At 45.8% G+C, this 27,374-nt stretch overlaps 1 protein-coding gene across 4 annotated transcripts in view; it reads left to right on the forward strand.

Annotated features, from left to right (window-relative positions):
* The first annotated feature begins 1,122 nt into the window (after positions 1-1,122).
* fgf12a (fibroblast growth factor 12a) overlaps positions 1,123-27,374 on the forward strand; it is a 30,102-nt gene continuing 3,850 nt past the window's right edge. The window contains exons 1-4 of one of the 4 annotated variants that reach the window (XM_048989649.1): positions 1,523-1,781; positions 10,499-11,421; positions 20,631-20,741; positions 23,215-23,318. In XM_048989649.1, coding sequence (XP_048845606.1) covers positions 11,331-11,421; positions 20,631-20,741; positions 23,215-23,318 — 306 coding nt within the window. In that variant the 5' untranslated portion in view covers positions 1,523-1,781; positions 10,499-11,330. The other 3 variants (XM_048989647.1, XM_048989650.1, XM_048989648.1) reach the window with 3 other exon arrangements.

A 27,374-nucleotide genomic window follows, 5' to 3' on the forward strand; every position in this document is an offset into this window, starting at 1 on the left:
TCTTCGGGGGAGTGATCTCTGCCCTGCTCTGCTCACTCACACAATCTCTCACTCTCTCTGGGGTGTGATCTCTGCTCTGCTCTGCTCACCCATTCAGTCTCTCTTTCTTGGTGCAGTGATCCCTGACCTCATCCGGTCACCCTCACGGTCTCTCTCTCCCTTCGGGGGAGTGATCTCTACCCTGCTCTGCTCACCCACACAATCTCTCACTCTCTCTGGGGTGTGATCTCTGCTCTGCTCACCCATTCAGTCTCTCTTTCTTGGTGCAGTGATCCCTGCCCTCCTTCGGTCACCCACAGTCTTTCTCTCTCTTCGGGGGAGTGATCTCTGCTGTTCTGCTCACCCACATGTTCCTTTTAGTTTTAAATCATCTTTATTGTTCAATTGCCTTGGCCTTTTACAGCCCTGGCCAGTAGCTGTGATCTTGGGGACCTTGCACATTGGTTGAGGTGACCAAAAAGTGAAAGGTGTGCCCTCTATTAAACGAAACCATATAAACAACCTAGTTACTTGTGATACCAGAAGTGCCAAATGACCTGGCCTGTTCATTGGAGTATGCATATGTGTTATATTCCACTGAGTTCTGTAACCCTGTTTTCCCGAGAGAGAAATGTGTGCTGCTGTGAACATTTTTCCCTAATCACAATAAATACACGCAAGGTGCCCTCAAACCCCTCGATGTGCTCCTGTGTCATTGTTAGTCCTGCCTTGGGACATTAAGCAGACTGAACTCCGTGTTTTATCGCATCAAGCATTTCTGTTTATAGCACAGAGGAAACGTGAGTACTGCTTTATTTCCGTGTCCCGTGTTATGCTGACTGCATATTCCATCGGCTAATGGATAGGTTAGAAATATTATATCGTCTCTGCATTTGATTTGTGCTCTGTCACAATCCTTTATGTTAAAAGGGCCATATAAATAAAGTTGAAATGATTTTATCGAGATCCTTTTATTTCCCATACAGGTGAACATACACATATTACATTTATCCACTGAAATCCCGAGTGAATTATTTTAATACGAACTTTCCTACATGTTGTACTTAATAGAAGTTCTAATGTTGAATGTCGCTTTAAATGGGACCGTTTTTCTAGTGCACCGAAAGTAAATGTTTGTTTCTGTCAAGTTATTGGTTTAGATTTGTGTTCGTTCTTTTATGTATTCGTGGGTTAAAGGAAGTTTTTAAATAGCACAGTTTTCGCCGGTAGCCTTGTAGGAAGCGGTGCTGCCTCGTGATGTATGGCAGCATCCGATGCGGCGCTTGCTGGTTCGCCGGCGGTGCTCACACAGGCATCAGACGCGCAGGAGTGTGTAAACACGCCGATCACACAGTGACGCCGCGGGTGATAACGGGAGACAAGCGCACATGGAGATGTATCACCCCTGTCCCTGCACTTGCGTTAATCTGTCACCTTAACCCTGAGCCACGGCTCCTGACGTCACCCCAGCGGTTCGGGGGGAGCTGCAGTACTACTGGGGGAGTAGAGCTCCGACCCGAGCGTGCAAACACAGGTAAGGAGCGATTCCTCACTCACAGACACGCAATCCTATCCGGACCGAACACATCCCCACCCCGGCGCCCCTTTAAAAAGTGCTCTGAACGCACTCCTAACGTGACCCACTGGCCGGTTCCTTGCAGCTCTGCAGGACAACTGGATCTGGATCCGTATCTGAAGAGGAGGCGCACGTCCCGATCGGACAGAGCGCATCTATCCAGACCACAAGATCTTTTCCCGTCTTCACTGAGCAAAGCGGGGGCAGATGGACGCCAAAGGCGTTGGTAAGGAAGTTGCGTTCCCAAAGCAGGGCTGTGGGAGCGCGGCAGGGTGCGCTGCTGCGGGGGACTGCGCGGCGCCCTTCTTGGTGACTGCGGTAGTGCGGGCTGTTTCAGGAGACGCGTGTTTTGCTGTATTTCTTATGCGTCGCAGCAAGGTTCGCTAAAGTCCGACTCAGCTCTCTGTGTGGCACTTCTGGCTGGTGCGGGGGAGTTCCTCGGCAGTTTCGGATACTGTATATCCGCGGGCAGTGAGCCGCACACAAGCCCCGCACGGTCTGTGTGTGTCACTGTTCTGGAAAGCGCTGAGCGTGTTTCAGTATTTCCTTTTTTTACAACTAAATTTTTATGCTGGAGAATTGATTTAACGCTCTTAAAGTACCGATTCATCGGTTGGAATAACTGTCTACGTGTGTGTTTTCATTGATTATTTTAATTTGAAATAAATCAAGCTTCTTCGGCGTTAGTGAGGCAATTTAAAAACGCTGCCCATCCACTTTTCTACCGGGGCGGCGCGGTGCTTCGCTGCGGATCGGCATGCAGGCGCTGGCCGCGTTAGGAGCAGCGCTCTCTGCGCCAATAGACGGCAATGCGCAGCCTGGGGTCGGGCTGGGTTCAAGCCCGCGGGAATCCTCCTCCTTCAGTCCGAGGGAAGATCTTGAATTCCCGTGTATCGCTGGGCTTGAGGATGCGCTGTGTCCTAAAGTGAAACACGCTATCAGGTCCGCCTGTTGTCAAACAAATTCGCGGACTTGAATTATAAATAACTTCAATATAATGCTATATCAGGTATGTTTACAGGCAAAAATACTCTTTTGAGAATACATTGAAGAATCACTAGTGCAGCAGTATTGATTTTTAAGTTAGAAATGATCGCTTTGGCTACAACGATTATAAACAGGTGTATGTCTATATAACTATTTATTATAAGTTTATTTACAGTGTTTACATACGGTTTGAAACAACAGTAGGAGATTACTGGATTGTTAGCGGACATTTGGACAATGAAATTTCAGCTAAATTTACTGGGCTCATAATAATTAGATCGTTTTCGTTAAAGGCGTTATTATATTTGTTTATAGCGTTAAATAACTAAACAATATAAAAGACTTCACATTAATATAAACAGCGAGACTATGGTGTGAACCTGAATTTGGGGGTGGGAATACGGTACGTGTTATTAATCCGCTTTTTAGATGCGATGCAGTGCGGTTTTGCACTACGAGTGTGCTGGTCGATTGGGAGGATAATGTCTGTTAACCGCACTGTTTCCTTATGGTATCCTGATTTTACAGCGTATCTAGAGTCAGCTGCGAATTGTCTTTTCTAATGTGTTATATTTATCTCTGGCCACTGCTGTAGTGCTGTTATGTAGGTCTGCAGTTCTCATTACTGCTCTAAATATGATTCATTTTCCTTACATTTCTATATTGTATAAACTCCAAAGAGCTGGTTGACAGCAGTCATGAAGGGCATTACCGCCTTGTGTGATTATTTTCTCAGAATAGGTTAATTATTCTGTGTACTACTAACTAGTATGTTACTGGATTTTAGGACTGGTCACTGGGATGTATCAGCGGTTTGGTCTATATTGTGCTTCTGGACTGACTTTGGGCTATATGGCTGTGCTGTGACCGCATGTGTTCCCTGTGTGACTGTGCTTATTAATGACAGTCTGGATGACTTTGTATGAGTGTGCTGTGCGACCGCTATGCTGAAACAGGCCCCGCTGAGTGCAACTGAACTGTGTGTAACGAAGACCGGGACCCTGCTGAATGTCTGCTTGTACTGTGCTTATTCTATGTGTGACTTGCGCTTTTGACGGCCCTGAAACGACACGGAGCCCGCTGAGCATAATGGACCTAGGAGAGAGACCCTGCTGAGTGAGTGAGCTTTCACTCTTCATCACTGAGTACCGAGGCTACCGCCGTCCACAGGAGCCTGTGAATTATTTACTATGCCATTAATGGCGGATCCAAAAGCAGACAGTAAGAGGGTTCAGTGTGTTAATGGCCCAGACATTCACTGGAATATGTGTACTAATGAAACTCAATTAAAGGAGAGGTTTGCTACATAAACTCCCGATTCTGGGTGGGGTTTACTGGGTTAGCGTGTTACATAATGATCAGAAGGATTAAGTGCATAAACGCCACACCCGTTGCAGGGTTCACATATTATATGGGAATGTGTTACATGATCAGAGGCCACTAAATATATTAATCACACCTTTCTTGAGTCAAGTTTCTTTAGATATGGAGACCTGGGACAGTTTTAGAAAGACACTTTATTGTATTTCAGAAGGTTTTTTTTTATGGTTTATGGGGTTATTAAGTGCCACAAAGAGGAAATATTACTGAAGCCTGTGAATATCTCCAAGACGGAAAAGCGTGTAGTGATGTAAAGGTGGAAACGGTCGGCAGCAGGCTTTTTACCGGGGAGCGGATGGAGGTCAGAGTGACCCTGTAAGGTCACAACTGATAGCACCTGGAGTTTCTGTTTGCTGCTTGCAGAAGGTACAGCTGCTTAAGTGGGTTACGAGCGGCACAGCACTGTGTCCCGTGCTGATTCGCTCACCACGTGTCATTGTGCTGAGGCAGGCAGCTTTGGGGGGGGGGTGGGAGGGGGGTGCGACAATGGCCTTTGCGCTTCCCGCCTTTATCTTTTATTACCTGGGTTTTGAGCTGTGGCTCTTATGCCCGGAAGTCACACCACAGGTGACAGCCCACTTGTTATGGACCATTGTGGGTACCTGCAGTGAGAGCAGACAGTCATGTCAGAACGACGGGATACGTTCTGAGAGATGCGGCATTAGGTGAATATCGTGTGAATACAATATCACTCTCAGAAAAAATGTGTTCCTTTGCTTGTCACTGGGGCTACACCCTTGTGCCATTCAATGTACGGAAATGGACTCTGAGGAACATCCCAAAGGTACAATCAGCATTATTGTACAATCAAAGGTACAGGAATGTTTCCCAGGGTTCATTTCTGTACCTTAAAAGGTACATTTACCTACAGCTAAGGGTACAATTGGCAGATCCTTGAGGCTACAGCCCCAGTGACAAGCAAAGGTACACATTTTTACCCTTTTTAGTGTAGACGGTACTTACGTAAATATATGGTATAGCGTACTACACACCTGAGCGATATGCTTTAGCCTAAATAACGATAAAAAGTACAGTATGGCAAATACATAAGCTAGTAGCGTAGTCGTTTATTATCATTATCCAGTATTATATACTATACGTAATTGTATGTGCTATACTTTTATACAACTGACAGCACAGTAGAGTGTTTACAACAACAGCACCACAAACATACAACACATGTTGCCCTATAACTTTACGTGGCTACAAAGTCAGTAGGCGACAGCAATTTTTCAGCTCCATTACAGTATAATATTATGGGTCCACTGTCGTATATGCAGTCAGTTGTTAATCGAAATGTGGTTATTTGGCGCATGACTATATTCACATCTGTTTCGTTCTAATAGGTGGGCGCTGATATTTATACACTGATGTTGGTCGATATCATGTTAAGTCAAGTGGGCTTTACTATCATTCCATCCACATAGAGATATGCAGTGGCATGGAGCCCAGAGTGGATGCTGCGCCTAAATGCCGCCATCTTGGATCACACAATACAGTTCAGTGTCGCTAAGTTCTAGCACCTACACACCATCCAAGCCCTCACAAACAGCCTGATCAATCAGGGCATTTGTTCCTTCCAGCTCTTTCACTTCCTCTCTCCTTCGTCTTTCATGTGATCGTCCAGTCAAATGCATTTGCTGAAGACTGACGTCCAGGTGCCGGCTGAAAGGGAAAGCAGACTTAAACGTTTGAGAATGAGCCGTCTGCCTTATAATGCCTATGAATATATCGGAGGAGCTAAGCCCGTGAATGGAAACCGAAGAGAATGGCTTAGCAAAGTTACTGCGCACCCCAGTTTGTACCGGACAAGTTTCCTGACCAAAATGGTGCTTTTTCAGCCTTGACATGTGTGCCTACACAGCAAAACCGTCTCGTGATTATATTTAGAAAAACCAAGTCCTTGAGGAAAAGCCAGCATAGCCTGAGGACAAACCACGTGACACAGGGGATTTGGAAAGAGACCCAAGCTTTCTCTGGTGGGGGTGGGGGGGTGGGTGGGTGACATAGGTCAGACATAAACTAGAGTCCAGGGTTACTGAGAAACAAAGTGACACAAACTTATCCTGCAGTAAGCAGTCTTGAGCTTATGGTGAACTGGATGGTAACCTGATTCACTCTCTCGAGATGGGTTGGGCGCCTGTCCTACAGCTCAGTTTCACTAATACACAGGTATGCGCTGCTTAACGTCCAAATTACATTTTGTCCAATAGGATGTTAGGTGACGTGGACACCATGGGAACATCATATACACTGTATACTAATGTATATGGTATATTGAGTCTATACTGTGCCTGTATTCCCTTAATAATCTAAGGGAAGTTAATTCACATTAAAATAACATCAAAACTAAAATAATGTAAATAAATAACTGCGTAACATGTTATGAATGAACATGTTTATTATCACTGTCAAGTATTATAGGTATAATAAGTTAAATATGTACTGTACCATTACACAGCTGGCAGGGCAGTCACTTTACACCAGCTACACATGGTGTATTATGGGTATTATAACTTAGATGTGTACTGTACCATTACACAGCTGGCAGGGCAGTCACTTTACACCAGCTACAAGTGGTGTATTATGGGTATTTTAACTTAGATATATACTGTACCATTACATAGCTGACAGGGCAGTCACTTTACACCAGCTACATGTGGTGTATTATAACTTAGATGTGTACTGTACCATTACACAGCTGGCAGGGCAGTCACTTTACACCAGCTACACGTGGTGTATTATGGGTATTATAACTTAGATGTGTACTGTACTATTACACGTTGAGATAGCTGTATTTTCAGCATTTATAGTTCAGATATGCTTCTTTCAACTGTATAAGTTTCATTCCCATCACTAACTATCTACACAGTCAACCACGCCCCCGAAGTAGGGGGTCCTGTGGGGGATTTCTCACCTGTGACCATTTTCAGATGGTAATATATCAAAGAATAAATGGTTATTTAGAATGAATTTGCATCTGCTTACAGTATCTTCCTCAAATAACAAAAATATAGAAGAATATTGGATGTAGGTGTGGTGGTGACCCCACAGCTTGGGGTCAAAATCCGAAAAAAGTGAACCAAAAACTGATTTTTGCAGGTCCATAACTATGAAGTGCTTCCCCTGAGCTTAATTTTAATGCCAGATTCTGAAATAGCAGGGAAAAGTATACAAGGAGAATTTTCAGCTCTCTAGCATGGTTAGAAGTGAAGATATGGTCTCCTGAAAACCCTTATAAATTATATGCTCGATTCGCGAGTGCAAAAAAGGGGCGTGACACCCAAATTTGAAAGGGCGATAACGTTGCAGGACTGCATCAGAATTTTTCAATAAAACTTGGGGAATTTTCAGTGTTCTCTATAAGGATCAAATTTTAAATACCAAGTTTTCATCAAAATCAGGAATGATGCCCATGGAGCCCCTGGTTGATTTGGCATGGACTGACCCTATAGGGTGTGTGTTAGAGGTGTACTGGCTGTGTGCTGACTACAGGGTGTGTGTTAGATGTATGCAGGCTATATGACTGTCTACAAACTCCAGGATCCCGCACCCACACCGGCCCTCCATGGAACAGGTTTCCCTTGGTCTACAGGGTGTGTATTAGACATGTTCAGCCTGTGTGCTGATTACACTTTTTCAAGCTCATTTTCACGTATTGTTTCACAAATTTAAACTTATATTCCTGGGCAAAAAGGACCTGCAATAAGTTGAGAACATTAACGTTCAATAAGTTTCACTACAGAACCGAGCAGTGACGAAAAAAACGGTGGCACAGGTCTCGGGAATGCACTTTTAATGTTCTTGTTAATTATGTGATCAATGATTTGTTGTTACGATCATTAAAACCTTAATATTTTGCATTTTGGGCGTTTTTTTGCACAGGAGTGTGTATAATAAACTACACAAATTTCTGCAGAAACCGCCACCAATAATATCAGAACATGTAAAATTGCATATTCGTAGCTGAAATCACAAAGCAGCTGTAATTTCTACTACAGCAGAACAGCAAACTCCGATGACTTACCTGCAAAAGTGACGCCAAAGTTAGTCTCACTGCCCCCTCTAGTGGCTGATGTTTGCATTTCGCTAGTGACTGCTAGTGAAACATTCTGAATTGCTCGCATGAAGTAGTTACCGCCTATCATACACGTATTCTTTTTATTTTTGTAGTTTGGAAGGACGTGTCTGATATATGCTTGCATCTGTTACTTCAAACTATAATGGTATAATCGAGCGACGTATTGGCTACTTCTTTCATGGGATTATAGGTTGTTTTGTGAGTTGAGGTCCGAAGTACCTAAAAAAGACAACATCCATCCATCCATTTTCCAAACCGCGGGGGGAAAAAGACAACATAAGTGGGAAAATAATATAATCTTGAATTATATGACCATAGCACACCTGTCAAAAGTCACTATGGCTGCAGAGAGATAAGTGCTTTCATCGTTTCCTCCTACAGGGCAGTTTTACCGACAGTGCTTCTCTGCGTATGTGACTATCCATTTGTAAATCCGCTGCAGCATTTTTATGATATATACTGTAGGTCGAGCATTGTATTAATTTATGAAATGCTGAGGGGCAGAATATAGAGACCGTTGAGGGTTTTTTTTGTTTGTTTTAACTAACGCACATAGCAGAACAACCTCTTTTTGTCCTTATGTATCGAGCCTGCACTGTATCGAGGTAAGATCAACTGACGGTGAGTCAGACATACTCACACGCAGTTCGCCAACGCTAAGTAGACATCGGCGATAAAGTAAAAGTAAAGTGCTATAGCAGATTTGTTTAAATTAGTTTAAAAAACATGCAGAATTAACTATACAAAAACACTATCGACTGTACTCCTTGTAGAAACCTCCGTTGATCAGGAAGTTCCAGGTAGCGGAGACGGATTGTGATTGTCTACGAGGAAGGCGGCCTTGAGTGAGAAGCTATCCGAACGCACACTGCTTCTGATTTTTATCAAGCTGCAGTGATCTCCTGGGTAGCCACATACATTTTTACTCTGGAGTGGCGCAAGTTCTGTGTGGAGGAGTGGTTGACTAATGACCTTTTCTGAAGATTTGGTAGCGTATAACAGTTTGGTTTTTGGAGCAGGCGGACGTTGCGTAAAGCAGACACTGGTGGAGGAGGTGATGATGCTTATGGCTGTCCAGAATTGTACAAGAAGGAGTCGAGATGATCAGTTCTGTAGCTGCTGTGGGGAACACATGCACTGCTTTCTTTTATGTGCCTCTTGATGTTCTCTTTCCTTTTGTGTGAACTGAAGATGTCGATCCCCAGGAATTTGAAGCTACACTGGTCATTTATAAGGTAAGAGGTGTAGGGGGTGTTGTGATGGTATTCAGCTCTGCACAACACATTCTGAGAGAGCCTGTCTTTTGTGTGTGATCTTGTCAGTGTTTGTGATTAGGTCCACATGGACAGTGGACACACTATAGCCTATGGATGTCATTATCTTTGCACAATTTGGATAGGGGCATATTACACCATCTGTGGTTTATATGCGTAACCCTGTGCACTTTCTCCCAAGGGTGTAGATTTGAGTATGGGTGGTAGGCACGTATCCCTATATTGGTCCATGCAGTGTCAGGAATGAAGAACCAATTTGCACCTTGAAGGTACAATTACTTGTCACTGGAGCCAATTGCACCCCAACTATATGAAAATGTACATTTCAAGGCACAGGAATAATCATGGACCATTGTGGAAACATTGATGTTTTTTGAACCTTGGGGAACAAACCAGTACCAATACCTGGACTCTATCATTTTTTTTCCTGACACTGTACCAGTAGTGAAACCAAACCTATGCCCTTGAATCCTTCTATCAGCCAGGAAGGTGGATATTGAAGGACACAAGTGAGCCACGTTCAATTGGGATGGGCTACTCTGTTCAGGGTCAGGTTCTTGCGAATGCAAGAAATGAGCTCCTCAAAGAGGACCTAAGGGTGCAGTGTAGGGTTCACAGGAGTTAGTGGTGATACAGGACTTATTGCCAATAAGAGGAGTTGCAACTGGGTGCTTCTGTGTGAGTGACCACTGTGAACATGCAAGCTGACAGACGCACTAAAGACACGAATGAGGAAATACAGGCGTGATGTGAAAGCTAACGCCTGAAAGCTCAAACACATTAATCACTTTCCGAATTGGCTGGAACCGCGGCTTGTCAGTGTTACAGCTGCTTTCAGGCTCGTGCACTTGGAAAGACTACAGTCTGCAGTATTTCATTACAAATAATAAATACATGTCTGCCCAGGATAGTCTAAAGCCTGATAATGTATTGCAGAAGTACAATGGGCAGTTTCTTCTGTTTAAGCCAAACACATGGTCAAACTTAAGCTGTATCTAGAAACATTTAGGAAAAATAAGTGTCTGAGCTTCTGTGTCTTGGAAAATGCATCCATCCACCCATCCACCTGTCCATCTTATAACCACTTATCATGGTCGCAGGGGTCCTGGAGAATATTCTTCTTAACCATTTGTGGTTGCTGCCCTTTAGATGTAACACCAGAGCATTTTTAAAAATCTACTTGTCAGTTTTTGAATTATACTAAGTTCTCTTCACTTGCAGGTCCTTCATGAATACGTCAAGGCCAGGATTTTATGCTGCCTGGAACAAAGTTCAAGCTCCTAGTCAGAGCTCACTGGATTTTTTTGCACTACGCATTTACATCTTCCAGTACTTCTGTTTTAAATAATTATTTTTGACAGAAGCGGTCAGCAAGAGTATTACGGTACTTCAAGTTCTCGGCAAAAGCATAATAGAAATTTTATACGTAAGTTATCCGATATCATTGGTAAAGAATTAAACAATAATTAAGACCATTATCTTCTGCCTAATAACAGTGTCAGATAGAAAGTGTTGCTGGACAGCTTAGGGATTTCTATAAAAACCCCTTTGTCTTTAAATGTAGGCAGCCTCTGACGTACGCTATACGTTTTCTTCGTTCTCCCCATGGATGCTAAATAACTGGCGTTTTCCAGCAGCATCCGTGTCCAGCGCTCCACGTTTCGGCTCTGTGTCTCTGAGGATGAACAGCCCGCATTGCCTCATACTGATCATTCCGTCACTCAGCCCTGCAGTTTACCTACAAGCATTATTTCACCCGCTCCGCTCTTACCGGTGCATAAGCTGCAAAAATAGAAAAAATACTCTGACGTCCTTGCGCAACTGGGGACTGGGACACAGCCTGTTTTGGCACATTGCCTTCATTGAGAAAGTCTCAAGATGTCTCCTTCAAGCGTATCCAGCCTTGCTGCCGATGCTCTTTTGGTGTTTTACGTGGAGTGAGCGCTGCGCTCCGGGGGCACAGCAGTAGAGCCGAGCTGGCTGTGTCCGTAACCTCCGTCTTATACAGTGCTAGATTGCGTGGACTGGCAGAGCACCACACCAACCGAAATCAATGAGGATCCTGAAGCTTTTCCTTAGGAAAGGAGCGCACATGCTGCAGTGTCTCTGTGGAAAACGAGCCAAGCAGACCCCGGAACCCAGCGGTGAGACATCTTGCATGCTTTCTTTTGAACGATGAACAGGATCGCGTCGGCCGCGTCTGCTGCAATGTGCCTCTCGGAGACGTTGTTTCATGCGGAGTGACCGGTGGAGTGAAGTGCCCTGCTCCTTTTCTCCTTGCAGTGTAGGCAGCCGGACTACTCAAAGCTCTAGCACAAACCCTTGGACTTTGTGCTTAATGACAAGAGCAGAATAGTTCAGTTCAGTAGTTTCTTACCCATCAGACTTGCCATGAGTAAATCCCCCGAGTTTTAAATTGTACTACTTTTCCTGCTGTGTGATTTCATCGTCCTCAGTGTACAGCCTCACGTCAAGATTTTTGTCTGATTCCAGCTGGTCGTTACACACACACGTCAGCAATTTGAGATCAAACTGTTCACTAGCTATGAGGCTGTCTTGATTCAGTGGTAGAAACCATAAGTTATATTACAATTCAGTGTTATTCAAGTAAGGGTCGCAGTGACCTAGATCCTGGAAATCATGGAGGGGGTGAGGGGTAACACAAGTTACATTCACACAGTCACTCATTAAAAGCAGTTTATAGACACCAGTTTAACTGACCTATGTGCTTTCGGACTCTGAGATACACCCCACAGTAACATGGGCAAACTTGTAAACTTTACACACCAGTGGAGTTGTAAGGGAAAAGTAGTACCTGGCGAGCTCCCATGCAAAGGTATAGTAACATATGTTATTTACCATAACAATAATAATAATAATCATCATCTTCATCATCAATTATGATTATTATAACAGCAACAACAGCATCATCAAAAATATCTTAAACCTCTATTCAAGCAATGTTACATGATTTTCAGCTTTCCGTACATGTATGCTTTTTCAATAGTAGTACCTTGGTCTTTTGTCCCAGACCCATAACCTGAATCAATATGCCCCCTACAGGCCTCATGAGGCATGACAGGCATCCTTTGTGACTGGGCTCCAGTAGTTGCATGCTATTAGGACACATTACTGGAGCAGACACCCCAAGCCTTTCTAAATGGGTAACTATGACAGAAGAGTGTTAAAATGTGGATTCAGAGCTTTGGAGAGCAGCTATGATGAAATATTACAGTGTAATGAAATCCAGCTCATTTCCAGCTGCTTTCATAGCACCATGACTTTCACTGCTGTGTAACAGACTTTATGAAGAGGGGTGCATGTTGGTGTTTGTCCGCGGCAGAATGCCATTGTGCTGAGATTGCACAGAAGGCCGTCCTTCAAAGCCCAAAGGACAATTATTCAGGGCTGCAGATCTTCAGTTGACTGTGAGCATGGCCTGTGCTACAGCCTGTGTTCTGTACCCACAGTGCTTGTCACCTACTGGGTACTTAGTATTTCTGCTGGTCTTTGTACCCTTGTCGTACTGCATACTTTTTTCCCCACACTGCAATACTACCTCACTGTATTCTTTATACATGGTGCACAGCATTGTGTACCTCCCCTGCAGGGTTCTTTATCCTCACTGCACTGCTTTCTTTACCCACACTGCATTGCATTTTGTACTTCACCTGCAGGGTTCTTTACCCACACTGCACTGCATTCTTTACATATGGTGCACTGAAATTGTATATTTTACCTACACTGCACTATTTACTTAACATACAGGGTTCTTTACCCATATTGCACCACTTTTTTTACACACAGTGCACTGCCTTGTGTTCTTTACCTTATAGTGCACTGTATTGTGTACTTTCACCTAAGGAGGTCTTTACCCACACTGCAGTGCATTCTTTACACATGTTTGCACTGCACTGTGTACTTTACATGCACTGCACTCCTTATGGCACACTGCACTGCATATTTTACATTCACTGCACTCCTTACAGTGCACCGCACTACATACTTTGCCCACACTGCACTCCTTACCGTATACTGCATCATGTACTTTACCTACAGGGTTCTTTACCCATAATGCACTACAGCCTTTACCCAGACACCATAGGCAATTCCAGAACAAATTTAGGGGGCTTCAGCCACCTTGTTTTTTTGTCTTGGCTCCCCTTTAAATCCAATTGGCATTTTCATTGCATATTTCTTGGGCTCTGAGCTCTGCCTTAATGGTCAAATCCTAGAATCACCCCTGCCAGATACAGCCTTTATCCCATGGTACACCTAGGCTGGGCATCCACTGCTTCTGTTAGCGACATATTTGCTTGAACCCTTTTAGTGTCTGTGTTCTTATCCTGTAGCAAACATGTATGTGTGTTCTGCTCTGAAAGAACAGGCAGTTCTGAATTACAGTCAGCTTGAACCACTTCTCGATCCAGACTGCAATAAACAGTCCATTTTCACTTGGTTGTTGTGTGAAATCTCTGAAGGAGGTTTTTGGTATTTTCTAAAGTAAAAATCTGATACATTTTGCCATAAACATGCAGCTAAACATTATGTATGGACCATACCTGTGAAATTCTCACCCTTTTATAGAACTCCTTAAAATTACCATTTTGCTGACCTCATTTTTAGGGTCAACTCTTCAGTGGAGGGGGACAAACACTTTAAATAGGTAGCTGGTAGGAATTTGGTTCAAGATGATTACAACTTACAGGTTATCTAAAAATAACTGAACACTCGAGTTTGAATTTTTTATCGGTATTCTCCGCGGTTTACTGCATATCCTTGGAAAACTTCAGAAGCTGAAAGCTAAGTGCACTTCTGCACAAATTCCACTAGATGGCAATATATTTCAAGCTGAGAGATGGTAATTGCAAGCCCAGAAGTCATTTCATGGGTCAGTGTAAGCGTTAAATCCATTCACTGAATATTTAAAAATATACTAGTAAGATAAATAGTAAGCATGTAAGGGTTCTTTTTTCGTACTGAAAACTAGTGTGCTGTAACATTTCCGGATTTAACAGCATGGATTTTTTTTCATGCTGCGTGGGAGTCTTGCGTTTTGCTAACCCAAATCCATTTGTTTTAAAAAAGTAAAACAGATGATGGATTTAAAAAAAAAAATCTGATTTTATATACTTGCGTTCCCGTTTGTCCGGAAATTCACATTTCAGTTTATTTATGTATCCGATGTTATGTCAGGATTATATGGAATATGTAACAAAAAACAGGAAACACTTCTTTTAATTGTGTATCTGTCAATACATTGTTTCTTTTAAGGGAAGCATTCGTTTAGCCAGCATCAGGCACAGCTGCCTATGTTTTAGATGTTTTTAATACATGATTGTATGATCGTACTATGGTTTGGAGATACTTACAACTTAGTACTATGCAAGGATAACTGGAAACCATTAAACTTTTAATATTCTACATTGAATTCAGAATAGTTTGCTTTCAGGCCTTAAACCCTTTGCTTTGCCTGCTAATATTTGTTTTATATTTTAATCCAGTTGAAAGTTCAGCTAGTCCGAGAAATGACCTCCATTATCTGCTGTGTTGGACAAAGGCGTCTGCTAGATAAATGGAAATGTAAATGTACGGAGGTGTGTGTGTGTGTGTGTGTGTGGAGCTCCTGAAGTTACAGTTTTCAAAAGCAGCACATCGCTGTGACCTCCCAGGAAGCTTCCGTCTGTACGATACACCTGGGTCGTTGGCTTTTTAAAAGTGTGTGTGTGTGTGTGTGCTGGGAGAATCTATAAATTGCATCTAGTGGCCACTTTATGAGGTAAACCTGCCCTGTAATGCTAACAGCCTGACCTCCACACAGTGAATCATGTGGCTGCACCCGAACACAATCACACAGACAGGGTTAGGAGGTTTACTTACCGCTTGGCTAAGTGTTAGGATGGCCGAGACGCCTGCGATTTGTCAGTGTGATTGTTGGTGCCAGACGCGGCCGTTCTAGAATCTCAGAAACAGCCACCCAACTGGGATTTTCACACACTAAAGTGTCTAGAGCTTACAGAGAATGGTTTTATCCATCTTGTCCATGGTAGTTCTGTGGCCTGAAAACACCATGTTAATGAGAGAGGTCCGAGGAGAATAGCCAGACTTTTTAAAGCCAACAGGAAGGCGGCAAGTGCAAAAGTAACAGTTCAGTACACTGTCAGGGGGAAAAAAGCATCAATTTGTACCTTTGAGGGTACAATTACTTAGGCTGTACCCTCAAGGGTCTGCCAGTTGTATCCTAGCTGTAGGTAAATGTACCTTTTTATGGTACAGAAATGGACCCTGAGGATCATTCTCGTACCATTGGGGGTACATAAATGTTTTTTGAACCTCAGGTAACAAAACTGTGCCAGTGCTGCACCCTTTTTCCAGACGGTGTACAGCAATGGTGTGCAGAAAGGCACTGACCCTCAAAGTGGGTCTGGTACTACATAGCGGTACCTAATAAAGTGGCCACAGAGTGTATATGGGGTAGGAATATTATATCCCACATATATATGTAGTGAATACATCTTCACATTATTTCAGTCATGTCTGAGCATTCTATGAGTATCTCTTAACACCAAGATATTAAGAATTATATCCCAGAGATATATGGGGCACATTTGAGATACTCTAACTGGGTCACGGTAATATGTTAGCTTTTCTAATTCAGCTCCTAATGAAGTAACCTTGATTTTACTGTTTATTGCATCTGTGTTAGGGGTGGCTTGCCGGTTTGGGGTCTTTGCATCCGATTATGTGTGTCTGGCGTGTGACTGCTGTCACTGTGTTTATGACCTTTTCTCTTAGCGACTGCAGTTTCCCCCCCACAGTCAAAAAAGACACGTGGTTAGATGAGTTAGTGTTTCTAAATTCTCCACTGTGTGTGTGTGTCTGTGTGTGCTTCCTGGGACGTTCTCCAGGCTTAATGTAATCCTGTACTTTATAGGTGAATATCGGTGGAAGGATGCACTTTAATCATTGTAAAGGTAAAATAATGGGAATGATGCACCAGAATTACTTTTCTATTTAATGGAGTCCTCAGCAATTAACTGAAATAATGCGTGCATGGAGGTTGATATTCATTGTAAGGGAGGAAATGATTCGATTCTTTACTAACATTTTCATAGCACAGAAGTGTTCCTCGGCTCACACGTCCAACAGAAAATTAGGCTACAGCAACGCATCAATAACACGTCATTTTACCGTGATTTGTGTTCCGCCTTCCACCCAAAGGTTCAGCCAAGAGTGAGTGAAAGCTCACCGGAAGAGGCCCAGCATTTAGACGGACCGCCAGCAGCCGGATTAAGACATTGCTTCAAAGAATAAACCTTTTAAAGACATCCCGAAACCAATCTCTATATTTCAAAGATATCGCCCCAAAGGCTACATTTTAACGAGTTCATGCTTTAGATGAGAACATTTAGAGTTAATGTCTAAAATGAATATGTCCAATTCAAATGTAAATGTATTCAAAATATTCTGAACTGTGCATGAATCTTTTTAAATGATTTAGAGGGGTCGTCGTATGCCAGTTTGACTCGCTTTAAAGCAGTCTTTAAGTACGGACCCTCTGAGAACGACCGCGTTAATGACATACCCATCACAGGAAGATATTCATTGACATGGACACTTGGATTGCCCAGTGTACGTTTCATTAGAAGCATCCCAAATGGCAAACATGTGAGATGTAAATGTATGATATCTGCATAAAATCTTTATGTTTTACATACTCGGCTCCAGTGCGTAATCAGTATCTATACGACTACTGCGCCATTTATTAATGCACATGCGGAAATGCTGTAAAATAGCTGTTCAGGTGTAGCATATGATTAGTTAGTATCGGTGTTTGTGCGTGACTAAGAGGAGGTCACCATTTGAACACGGACACACTTCAGCTTGTCACGAAAGCTGAACGTGTGACAGAAACCCAGTGACATGGGACCCAGTGCAATGCAGCGCCTATTCACAAGGGGCCGATGCTCTCATGTCCTGTGCGGCGAGTCTTCAATCCTGATGTCATATATTTATTAGGGTTAGACATTCCTGCAGCTTCCACTAAGCGACCCATCCACTTCTGAACAAATAAGGCAATTTATCACCATTTGTTACATGGTCCTCGATCGCTTGGATTATAACTGGTCTGGTGTTACCGGTCCCTGAGTGTCCCTGGACAGCGGTCCCGATAATGACGCTGATATCCGTATGGCTGAGGTACGATGAGGGACAGCTGTGAGCTGCAGTCCTTAAGACTCTCCCTCTTGGTAGCTCCCGCCCCTGTCTCCGCCGGCCAAACTCCGTATTTCTCTGTCCCCCCCTTCTCTCTCTCTTTTTTCTCCCAGCTTGGGAGATCTCCTCATCCAAACCTCAATCACGTATGATTGCGTAAGGGAGAGAAGGAGCTGCAAGCCTTTCATCGGCTTCCCTGTCAGGGAGGTGTAACGGCGCATCCGCTCGCCTCGCAAATGCTTAACTGATATTTCGTAGCGCTTCTTCACATTCGTGAGCGTAATTTACCTATTTTATTTTATTTTATTTTATTTTTACCAGCAAATGCGTTATCATCGGTTGCGTGCCGAGGCGCTTGGAAAACAGCATGCCGCTGCACTGGCATAAAATGTGAGATCGTTTTCCCGGCGGGTTTCGGTGGCACAGACTGGCGGCTCGCACGATGCCCGTTATCCCGGGGGGCACAGTGCCTGCCCGCCGCTTCTTCCTGCCGCGCTTCGCCACTGTGTCGCACCGTAGGCGAAATGCAGTAGAAAGTTTCGCGCTGTGAAGCGACGAATAGCGGCGAAATATCCATTGAAAAGTTCGGGGCTCCCCGGGTGCCTACAGCGGGTTTGCGTCTGCATTACCTGCAATCGGGCTGTGAAAACGCACCGTCGCGTTCTCGTCGTCCCAGGATGGCACAGTAGGCTGCCCATGGCACAGGTTTTTGCGCCGCTCTCGCTATTTGCATTGACTTGAAGTTTTGATTCGGCTAGTACATGATCCGTGAGGCGTGCGGACGGTTCCGTCAGTGCGCCGAAACCCAGACCTACGTGGATCACGCTCTTTAAAGCCCGTCATGATTCACGGGGTTCCGTGGATTTCCGACAAGATCAGGATGACACTTAGTTAGACAGGCGCAGCGCTACATGTTACGCGCCATACACTCGTGTTTGCAATTTATTGCGCCAAGCAGCTGCGCCACTGAAGCTCTACCTTCCGACTGGGCTCATTGGGCTGGGAGATGGCCGCGATCGCTAGCTCTCTAATCCGTCAGAAACGCCAGGCGAGGGAGTCCAACAGCGACCGGGTTTCAACCTCCAAACGCCGCCCCAGTCCCAGCAAAGACCCCCGATCTCTATGCGAGAGACATTTCTTAGGGGTTTTCAGCAAGGTTCGTTTCTGCAGCGGCAAGAAAAGACCGGTTCGGCGGCGACCAGGTTAGTGTCTTGGCTTTTCGAATGAAGCCCCAATCCCGCCCCCACTCCTATAATTAAGCGATTACGTTCCCACAGTCGAAATGTTAATAGAAACGGTCAGAGAGCAATTCTCTACGGTGTAGACATGCGATGGCGAAAATCCACCTGTTCCATCCTTTACGTGTGGTTTTCTATCAGAAACGACAGAAAAGCACCGATTACAGCCATCGGGATGTGCGGGGATGCCCTTTATGTTGTGATGTTATTTATGTTTTTGTTATTTTGTCGTTAAATCGGTGTTCCCGCGCTAAATATGATCGCTTGTCACCGTTGACAGGACTGTGCTTTTAAGAGCCTTGTCTACTTTCCATATTTAAACTCCAAACTTTAAAACGGTAAGGCAGGTCCACAGAGGAAAAGCTACACTGCAATGCACCAAGGGGCATTTAGGCAAAATGTTTACTGGTAAATCTTTATCACAGCTGTGGTGCAGCACTGGTAGAAAGTACTGACTGGTGCTGCTTCGCTCAGACACCGTGATGATGGCAGGCAGGATTAAGAGCCACGCTTTTGGTGTAGCGTAGCTCTAGTGGATTGTGGGGTGTGTTTCGAGCCTGGAGGAATGGGGCGTCTTGAGGGGCACTGGCTATTCTCGCTGTGAGTACCGCCGCCGGGGCTGGGAGCCCCAGCCGTGCCCCAGAGGGTCTGATGGCTCTTGTCTCTCCTTCTCCCTGTAAGATGCGCCTTCCAACCCCCAGCAGGTGTCCCGTAGGGCCATCAGGCTAGGTCAGTAGCTCTGCCTCCATCCCCATGCCGTGTGATCTGTCTATCCATCTTGTCCACCTCTCCATCACTGCCCCAGGCCCGGCGTGGGGAGGGGGGGGGGGTGTCAGCGGGGATCCGTCGCCCAGTCTCTGCCTCTCCTCCCCCATCTTGCTCTATCTGCCTGTCCGTCGGCCTGTGAGCCCACTGGGTGGAATGCAATGAGGTTGGCGCGATGCTCTTGTTTCCTGTGTGTTGAGACGTGTCGTGTTGTGGTCCTGCTCCTGGCCTGTTGGTGATCGGTGTTAGAGGCGGCCATGTACCCATTTCATGCCCATGACCCATGTGCCAGCATACCCGTCAAATCTTTCAGCGTCCTCTTTGGCATCGTTCTACACCGGTACTCTTTGTGTAAATATTTGTGTTGTCGAAATGCACACAAACATGCACAAAGTTAAGCATTTTCAAGCACACAAGCTCAAAAAGAGCCTCACGCCTACACATGTTGGCACACTAACATACCCTCCTACAGATGTATTTGCCAAAACTCGCAGAAACCCGAGCCACAAGCTGACTCAAACTTGGCCACATCTGCGTTGTTTCTCTCAGATGTTTGTTGGAACGGCAGTCGTGGTGTGGAGGAGGTGGACTGTCCCAGCATCCTGTTCTCCCCATGGTTTCTCTAGCCTGCCCCTCTCTGGGACAGAAGTAATATAGCCTGCATATGCATGAGAGTGCCCTGGAGACAAGGCTTCCTTGAGTAGATGGTTCTCCTCTGATTGACCAGCCTCGCCTCTGATTTACAGCCCCTATGGCTGATGGGGCGTGCCATTAATCCCAAGTGTTTGACCAAGGGGGGAGTGTCCGAGGCATACCAATGGGTAGGAGGGCAGTTGTAGAGGTCAGGGACCGGCCACTTGGAGACATAGATCATGTTCGGGGTGGTCTGTCTCCTCAGGGTCCAAAGGTCTGCCCACTACTACAGTGTCAAGCTCACACTGTGGAACGACACAGGTAGAGAGAGACCCGGGCTGTCATTTAATTAGCGAGTGGCAGGCCTCTGTCATGAACACATGCACTCCAGAGTGTTTATACCGCCTCATGTCTGACTTAGAGGGGGGGCCAGAGTGTATCTGTGTGATGTCATCGCAGGCTGGAGCCTAATGTGGCCCTGGTGGGTATTTCCTGTGTTGCAGAACCACAGCTGAAAGGCATTGTGACACGACTGTTCAGCCAGCAGGGCTTTTACCTGCAGATGCAGCCAGATGGCACCATCAGTGGGACCAAGGACGAGAACAGTGACTACAGTAAGTCTCTGTGACTACAGTAAGTCTCTGTACTACAAATCCCATAATTCCTAAGCTGTCAAATTGCAGTTGTGCTGTCTTTTACTGTCACAGCAATGCTCATCCCAGAATAAAGGACTTTTAAATGGAATGTGCTGTTCTAATAGTTGGTAACCCAAGACATATAAATCCTTCCTTGACAAATGCTGTATCTTGTGGTGCTGATGGTGCTGGAAGACATCATCTTGAGTTATGTTCCAGATTCTCCGGTCATGGAACCCGTTCTCTGCATATAGGAACATACCAGTGCCACTGGGTCAATGTGCCACGTGTCTCACTATCCAGGTGCACAGAAATCGGTCACTTGTCTTTCAACCTGACAGCTCAGTGGGCCACTGTTCTTTGTGCCATTTTCCTCACAGCGGTGCGTTTTTAAGTATAACGAGGACCTTGCGCAGATCGTGACTTTCCCGTTGTGGATTTCTTGATTGACTCCACTTGCTCACACTCTGTTCGCATCCATTTGCATAAACGTGTCTCTCTTTTTATTTTCTGCCTCACACCTGAGTAGGTGCTTCTCCCCACAGCAATTCTTGCATTAAATGTTAATCATTTAAAGGAAGTACACCCACATGGAGGACTCAGCTTTTGTTAAATGCTGCTTTTGTTGGGGGCGGTGTGTGGTTCAGTAAGTTAGAATGCTTCGACTGCGATCAGAAGGTCGCTGGTTTAAATCCCATGGTCGGCAGAGTGTTTTCACCGTTGTGTCCCTGAGCAAGACCCCTAACCCCTAGTTGCTCTAGGGATTGTCTAAACCTGCTTTCTCAGTTGTACGTTGTTTTGGATGAAAGCCCTGCACTAAATAAATACAAGTTAATGTTCGTTAAATATTCTCTATCTCACATTGACTCAGGTGTTTTTCTCAGTAGTTTTCTCCCGATAATGACAAATGTTTTAGAGAACGTGTTGTATGTGCTTTTGCAAAGAGCATTTTTGCATTGAGTAACGCAGATCTATGGCCTTCAGTAGCATGTCAGGGCTTTAGTGATGCACATTAATGTGTACATTTCACGCCCATTTATAGCGTCTTGATTTGTGTTGTTGAGATAAGGGAGTAAATGTTGCAGTATGAGGCTCAAAACCGTTACATTTAATTGGATTTAGATGTTTGGTACCAGGATTTGGGGTTTCGCATTATGTGCTCGGAGCTCTCAGCTGCTTTTTCGGAGGTTTGATGGAGCAATAGATGATGAGGAGCAGTGAAAAACAAATAACTTAGCCAACACAACTAAAAATATCTGCACCCATGTGAAGAAGGATCCCTCAGAGGAAGCCGAGTGCTTTGTGGGAAATGTGAGGGAGCCGGCGGAGCAGAACACGCTGCTCAGGTCCTGCATTTGGCTTTTGATTTCCAGAATGTATTATTAGAAGATTCTCTTTAAAAAGACGACACCTTCCGCTCAAGTCTTTCCTGGGCTTTATCTAGAGGTTCATTTCAGTTAGGACTGCAGTGTAAATGATGCAAACTGAAGGTAAATGTGTTTTGTGGAGGAACGTCCTGTGTGGTAACAGAGGGTTAGCCAGGCTGTTGCTGCTGCAGGCTCTTTCCCGGAGATGAGGCACACCTACTCACACTGGGGTATTTTTGCCTGGATCTTGCAGACACGTTGTCCTCATGAGTTGCATCAGCTATACCTCAGCTTTAGCACTTTAGTTCTGTAACGAGCCACTGCTCATTGGTTGCGAGGTTGAAAGTAAATCATGTGACGTGGCTGGGGGACAGTGGCGGGTGTGGCCCCACTATCCTGGCTAGCTTCTGGTTTCCAGTGTTTGCCCTTGATCTGCTGTTTTGATCATGCCTGCCAGTTCCTATGAACGCTCCCTGTCTGATCACTGCAGTGGTCTGGAATGTTCTTGAAGCTGCTCCGTTGGAAAGCTGTTTTCTGAGACTTTAAAAATGTGACTTATAACGCCTTGACTTTCTGTCCTCTCATCGCCAAGCTGCCAAATGGCCCAATGCAATCCTTATTTAGATTTAAGAAGAAGAGGACGCTGTATGCCGGAGTGATAGCGAGGCGTTAACGATGAGGCCTGTTGGGGCTTTAAGGCTGCTGCCTGTTCTTTCAGACTGACCTGCTGTTTCTAAGACCTCGTTTCGGCAGCGTTGTCGAACTTGCAAAATGTTTTTGTTCAAAGCCTATGAGTCCATATCCAATTACGGAGGGTCACACGCCGTCTGAGGTAGGTGCAGAGCTTACACCTCACCCCACAGTGACCCTCCCCAAGCCATGCAGAGACACATCAGGAACTCCATGATGTATATCTCCCTCGCATATCCTGAATAATCTGTCTACCTTCTAATTTTTGCTGTAAAAATACAAAGGTCTTCAGTTGTGACTAATGGAGGATGCGGGGGCTGTGGACGCATCCGGCCTCTGAAGGACACTGAGCCGTAGAAGATGGATGTGTGATGGTTTGTTTTTTGTGTCCCCAGCTCTGTTCAACCTCATTCCAGTGGGACTGCGCGTCGTGGCCATCCAGGGAGTGAAGGCCAACTTCTACATAGGCATGAACGGCGAGGGGTTGCTGTATGGCTCAGTAAGACCGTGCTTTCTCTCCTATTGTGTGTGTGTGTGTGTGTGTGTGTGTGTGGTCTCCATCTGTGTGTATCCCAGATGCACCATGTCTGTGTGGGGGTGTTGGCAACAGCCCCCCCCCCCCCAGCTCCAGTTTATCCTGTGTCAGCTACTGGTGTATAAGGACCTTCACCATTCATCAGTATCACCATTACGAGTCTCCGAAACACATGACGTCTTCATCTGGGAATCTGCTTAAAATGAGAGACGAACTCTTAGGCTGCAGACCTGGAGACTAGCGATGGTAACAGTGTGCTGTATCTCCTTAATCACCCCGCTGCACGCCAACTGAGTGCACTCCTGGTGTAAAGAGTGAGACATGCTTCCATTGCAGAAATGTGCTGCCTCATGAACACCCGATATGTTTTTAATGGACGACGACAAGTCAGAGAGTCATTTTCAGGGAATTGACCAGTCATGTGAGTTACTAGGTGTTCACGCTCATAAGAATGAGTGTCATATCGCTAACTATTTTAGCTCACATTCGCGGTGAAAATGAAAGTTATTAAAGGCTCCCCAAAGTCATGATTAATTTTTCTCTGTTCTTAATTTAAGCAGCTGAAAACTTGTCTTTTGGGTTCCAGCAAATGCAGTCACGTCAGTCACGGTCACGGTCATCCCAGAAAGCGTTATTTACGTCAAGGTTACTCTTGCTGAAGTGTTGATAAGCAAAAGGGATTAGGGTGATAAACCTCATACTGAGGAAAGGTATGGCTGATGTCTCCATACCGTGAGATATTCTGCTGGTGCTACTTGGCTTTGACCCAGGATATTAAGCACGACTTCTACTGTACCTCAGAACACACACACGCATATCTGAACACGTGTGTGTGTGTGTGTGTGACGCTATGGCAGCTGATACAGAGGCACCTGAAGCGCATTTCTCAGACATGCGGTGAGACTGCAGCAATGCAACTGGGCTGATGGGGCTGCCAGCTCTGGATACGTGAGCTGAGCCAAAAGGATTTTTCAAGTGTAGCAGCCAGGCTATAACTTCACAATAATTGGTATTCTTGCTGTTGAACTTATTGACAAAATGATACGCATAAACTGAATTGCTTTAGCAGTCGTATGTCAGTGCGTATCTTAGGACGACACAGAAGAGTGCTCGCTGTAGTAAAGTTACTTGAGTAGCTGTGATAAATATTTGCATTTACCCAGCATGCACCTGGGTGTTCCTCTCCATTTTCCCTCCTCCGCTTCTCTTGTCTCTGCAGAAAGGGGTTCTGGCTCCAGTTTGCTGCCTGGCCTTGTTTTTTTTTGCAGGGCTGAGGCTCATTCAGAGCCATCCTCTTGGGATTTATTCGTACAGCCCTATTTCTGCGCTTTGGATTCACCTGATGCCATTTCTGTCTAGAGGGTCCCGTTGCTGGACCATGGCTGCGTAAAACGCTGTGCTTGCTGGCGTGATGTTGGGTTAGCGTGCTGGGGTTAGCGGTTTATTGTTAGCTTGCTCCGGTTAGCAGGTGGTTGTTAGTTTGCTGTGGTTTGTAAGTCAAGTGGTAATGTGTCAGGGTTAGTGGGTTGGAGTTACTGGAAGTGTGCTAACATGCTAGGGTAGAAAAGTGGGTGTTAGCTGTCTGGCATTTCGCCATGTTTAGGGAGTTAATATGAGCACGCTTGGGTTAGCAGTTGGGCTTAGCGTACTATGATTAGGTCCTAGGAACCCTAAGACTTGTCTGGATTCCCCCCTCTCACCTGCCACCTGAAATCTGTCATGTGGTGTAAGAACACCTGTCCTGAGCAGTGGGGGTGACATCACCCCGCTAGGCGAAGCTCGTTGGCCCATTTCCTGCGGATTGATGGCCCCGTGTCAGACACTCCCAGAATGAAGACCTCTCAATGATCCTCTGTCACGTCACAGCGGCCCGTTGAGCCCCTTCTGATCTGTTTCCCTGACAGTGATACGGGCCCTTTCAGCAAGTATTTATCACTCTTCTATTGCTCTCCGCTCCCATCATGCACTGGGCAGGGATGTCGGAAGCTGATTTACTGGGATTCAATCTGCTAAAGTAGCTGCTGATCCTGCAGCTGCCGGGGGACTGGCACGGATCTTCTATTTCTGAGCTAAGCAAGCGGGTCCAGGGCATCCAGGCAACCTTCATTCCTGGTCGGCCGGCTTTAGATCGCACCCTGCTTTCTCTTGAGGCGCGTTAGCATGCTAGCTTCACCCCCCCACCCGAAAAGCTGAAGATGGTTACACAGCAGCAGCTACCAGCATTCGATACGTGCACTGATGTGAATCGGCAACACCGATGGCCTGGTATTACGGTTCCGCATTCATAGATGTGTGTTCTTCCGGTCAGCCTTGTGCATCGCTGGATGTGTTTTTATTTCATAGATGCAACTGGATGTTGCTTCCCTGTAGTGTGTGTGTGTTTTTTTTTAAGGGTTTTTCAGCTGGAGGGGGGCTGAATTAGCTCACAGTGCCAGCCCCCCCCCCCCCCCCCCCCCCCATCTCAGGCTCCTCCATTATGCATCGCAGGCTCTTCCTGACCTACTTTACTGTTCAGTGGCAACCACCACTCTCGCCGCACACTTCAGAGATGCATGCAGCTTTAAGTAAGAGCCATTTGCCGGTTTGCTAATGGTGAGCTGAAGATGGCAGGTGGCTTGCTGGGCTGCTTACCCCCCCACCCAGCCCCCCACCCAGCCTGACCTTCTCCTCGCGTCCTCAAGCAGAGGACCTCACGCACGCATAGAGGATGTCACCGTGACAGGGAAGCTGTCACACCAAGACCCGGGGTTTGCTGTGACATCAAAAACGCTTTTTCAATAGCCCGTCATTGCTGTCTAGTACAGGGATAATATCAGCTCTGACACAGCCGTGATCCTAAGAAAAAATGGCAGCTCAAAGGGGCAGTGGGATGATCTGTCCTGTTGTGCAGCAAGATGGGCTCTCCTGAATGTAACAAAAAGGTTGCTTTTTTTCATCCAGCAGCACCTGTTTTCCCCTTAAGCTGGTGAGCTTCTCTTTTTCTGCGATGCAGCACAGGCTGCCTCCCTTTAAGCACGAGGTTGGTTCCTCAGTAATTGCTGCAGGACGGTCCTCCCTTCCCTGATGCAGTGTGGCTCTCTCCCTCGACTGGAGCATGTTCTCTCCTCCAGTGAAATGCTAGGTGAGCTTGTACCTCCGGGAGCCTGTGGAGCAGGGTGGCGGGCTCCCGTTTGGGAGGTATCCGGTGTGGCACGCAGCTTATAGGGAGGCTTGGTTTCTTGGCGTGCCTCATTCACACCCCCAGGGAGGCTAAGCGCTTTAAGCGAGTGCCACCCATTCCTGCGGCGAAGCTGTGCTGGACTCACTTTGTGTGACTGTCGTGAGGAAGTGTCGAGAGGAGCATCTGCTGGGAGTCTGCCTGCAGCTTGCGGCTTGGAGGGGAGGGAATCCTACCAGTGGGTGTCAGTACTGCAGCGATGTGGGCGTCAGAGCGCTTGAGCGTCAGGGAAAGTGAGAGAAACATGGGAAGAGGAGCAGCTCCAATTAACTATCTCTCACACTGACACCAGACTCATTCTACTTGATGAAAGTCTGTCATTCGTTATGGTGCCAGCCTGTCATTGGTCATTATGCCAGGCTGTTATTCGTTATGATGCCAGTCTGTCATTCATTACGGTGCCAGCCGGTCATTCACCAGGGTGCCAGTCTGTCGTTTGTCATTATGCCAGTCTGTCGTTTGTCATTATGCCAGTCTGTCGTTTGTCATCATGCCAGCCTGTCAATCTTCATGGTACCAGACTGTCTCTTGTCATGTTGCCCGCCTGTCACTCATCATGGTGCCATCTATCATTCGTCATGGTGCCACCCTATCATTCGTCATAGTGCCACCCTATCATTCGTCATGGTGCCAGCCTGTCACTGGTCATGGTACCAGCCTGTCACTGGTCATGATGCCACCTATCATTCGTCATGGTGCCACCCTATCATTCGTCATGGTGCCAGCCTGTCACTGGTCATGGTACCACCCTGTCATTCGTCATGATGCCAGCCTGTCACTGGTCATGGTGCCAGTCTGACCCT

Source organism: Brienomyrus brachyistius, chromosome 21 (assembly GCF_023856365.1).
Source record: "Brienomyrus brachyistius isolate T26 chromosome 21, BBRACH_0.4, whole genome shotgun sequence".
NCBI classification, from domain to species: Eukaryota; Metazoa; Chordata; class Actinopteri; order Osteoglossiformes; family Mormyridae; genus Brienomyrus; species Brienomyrus brachyistius.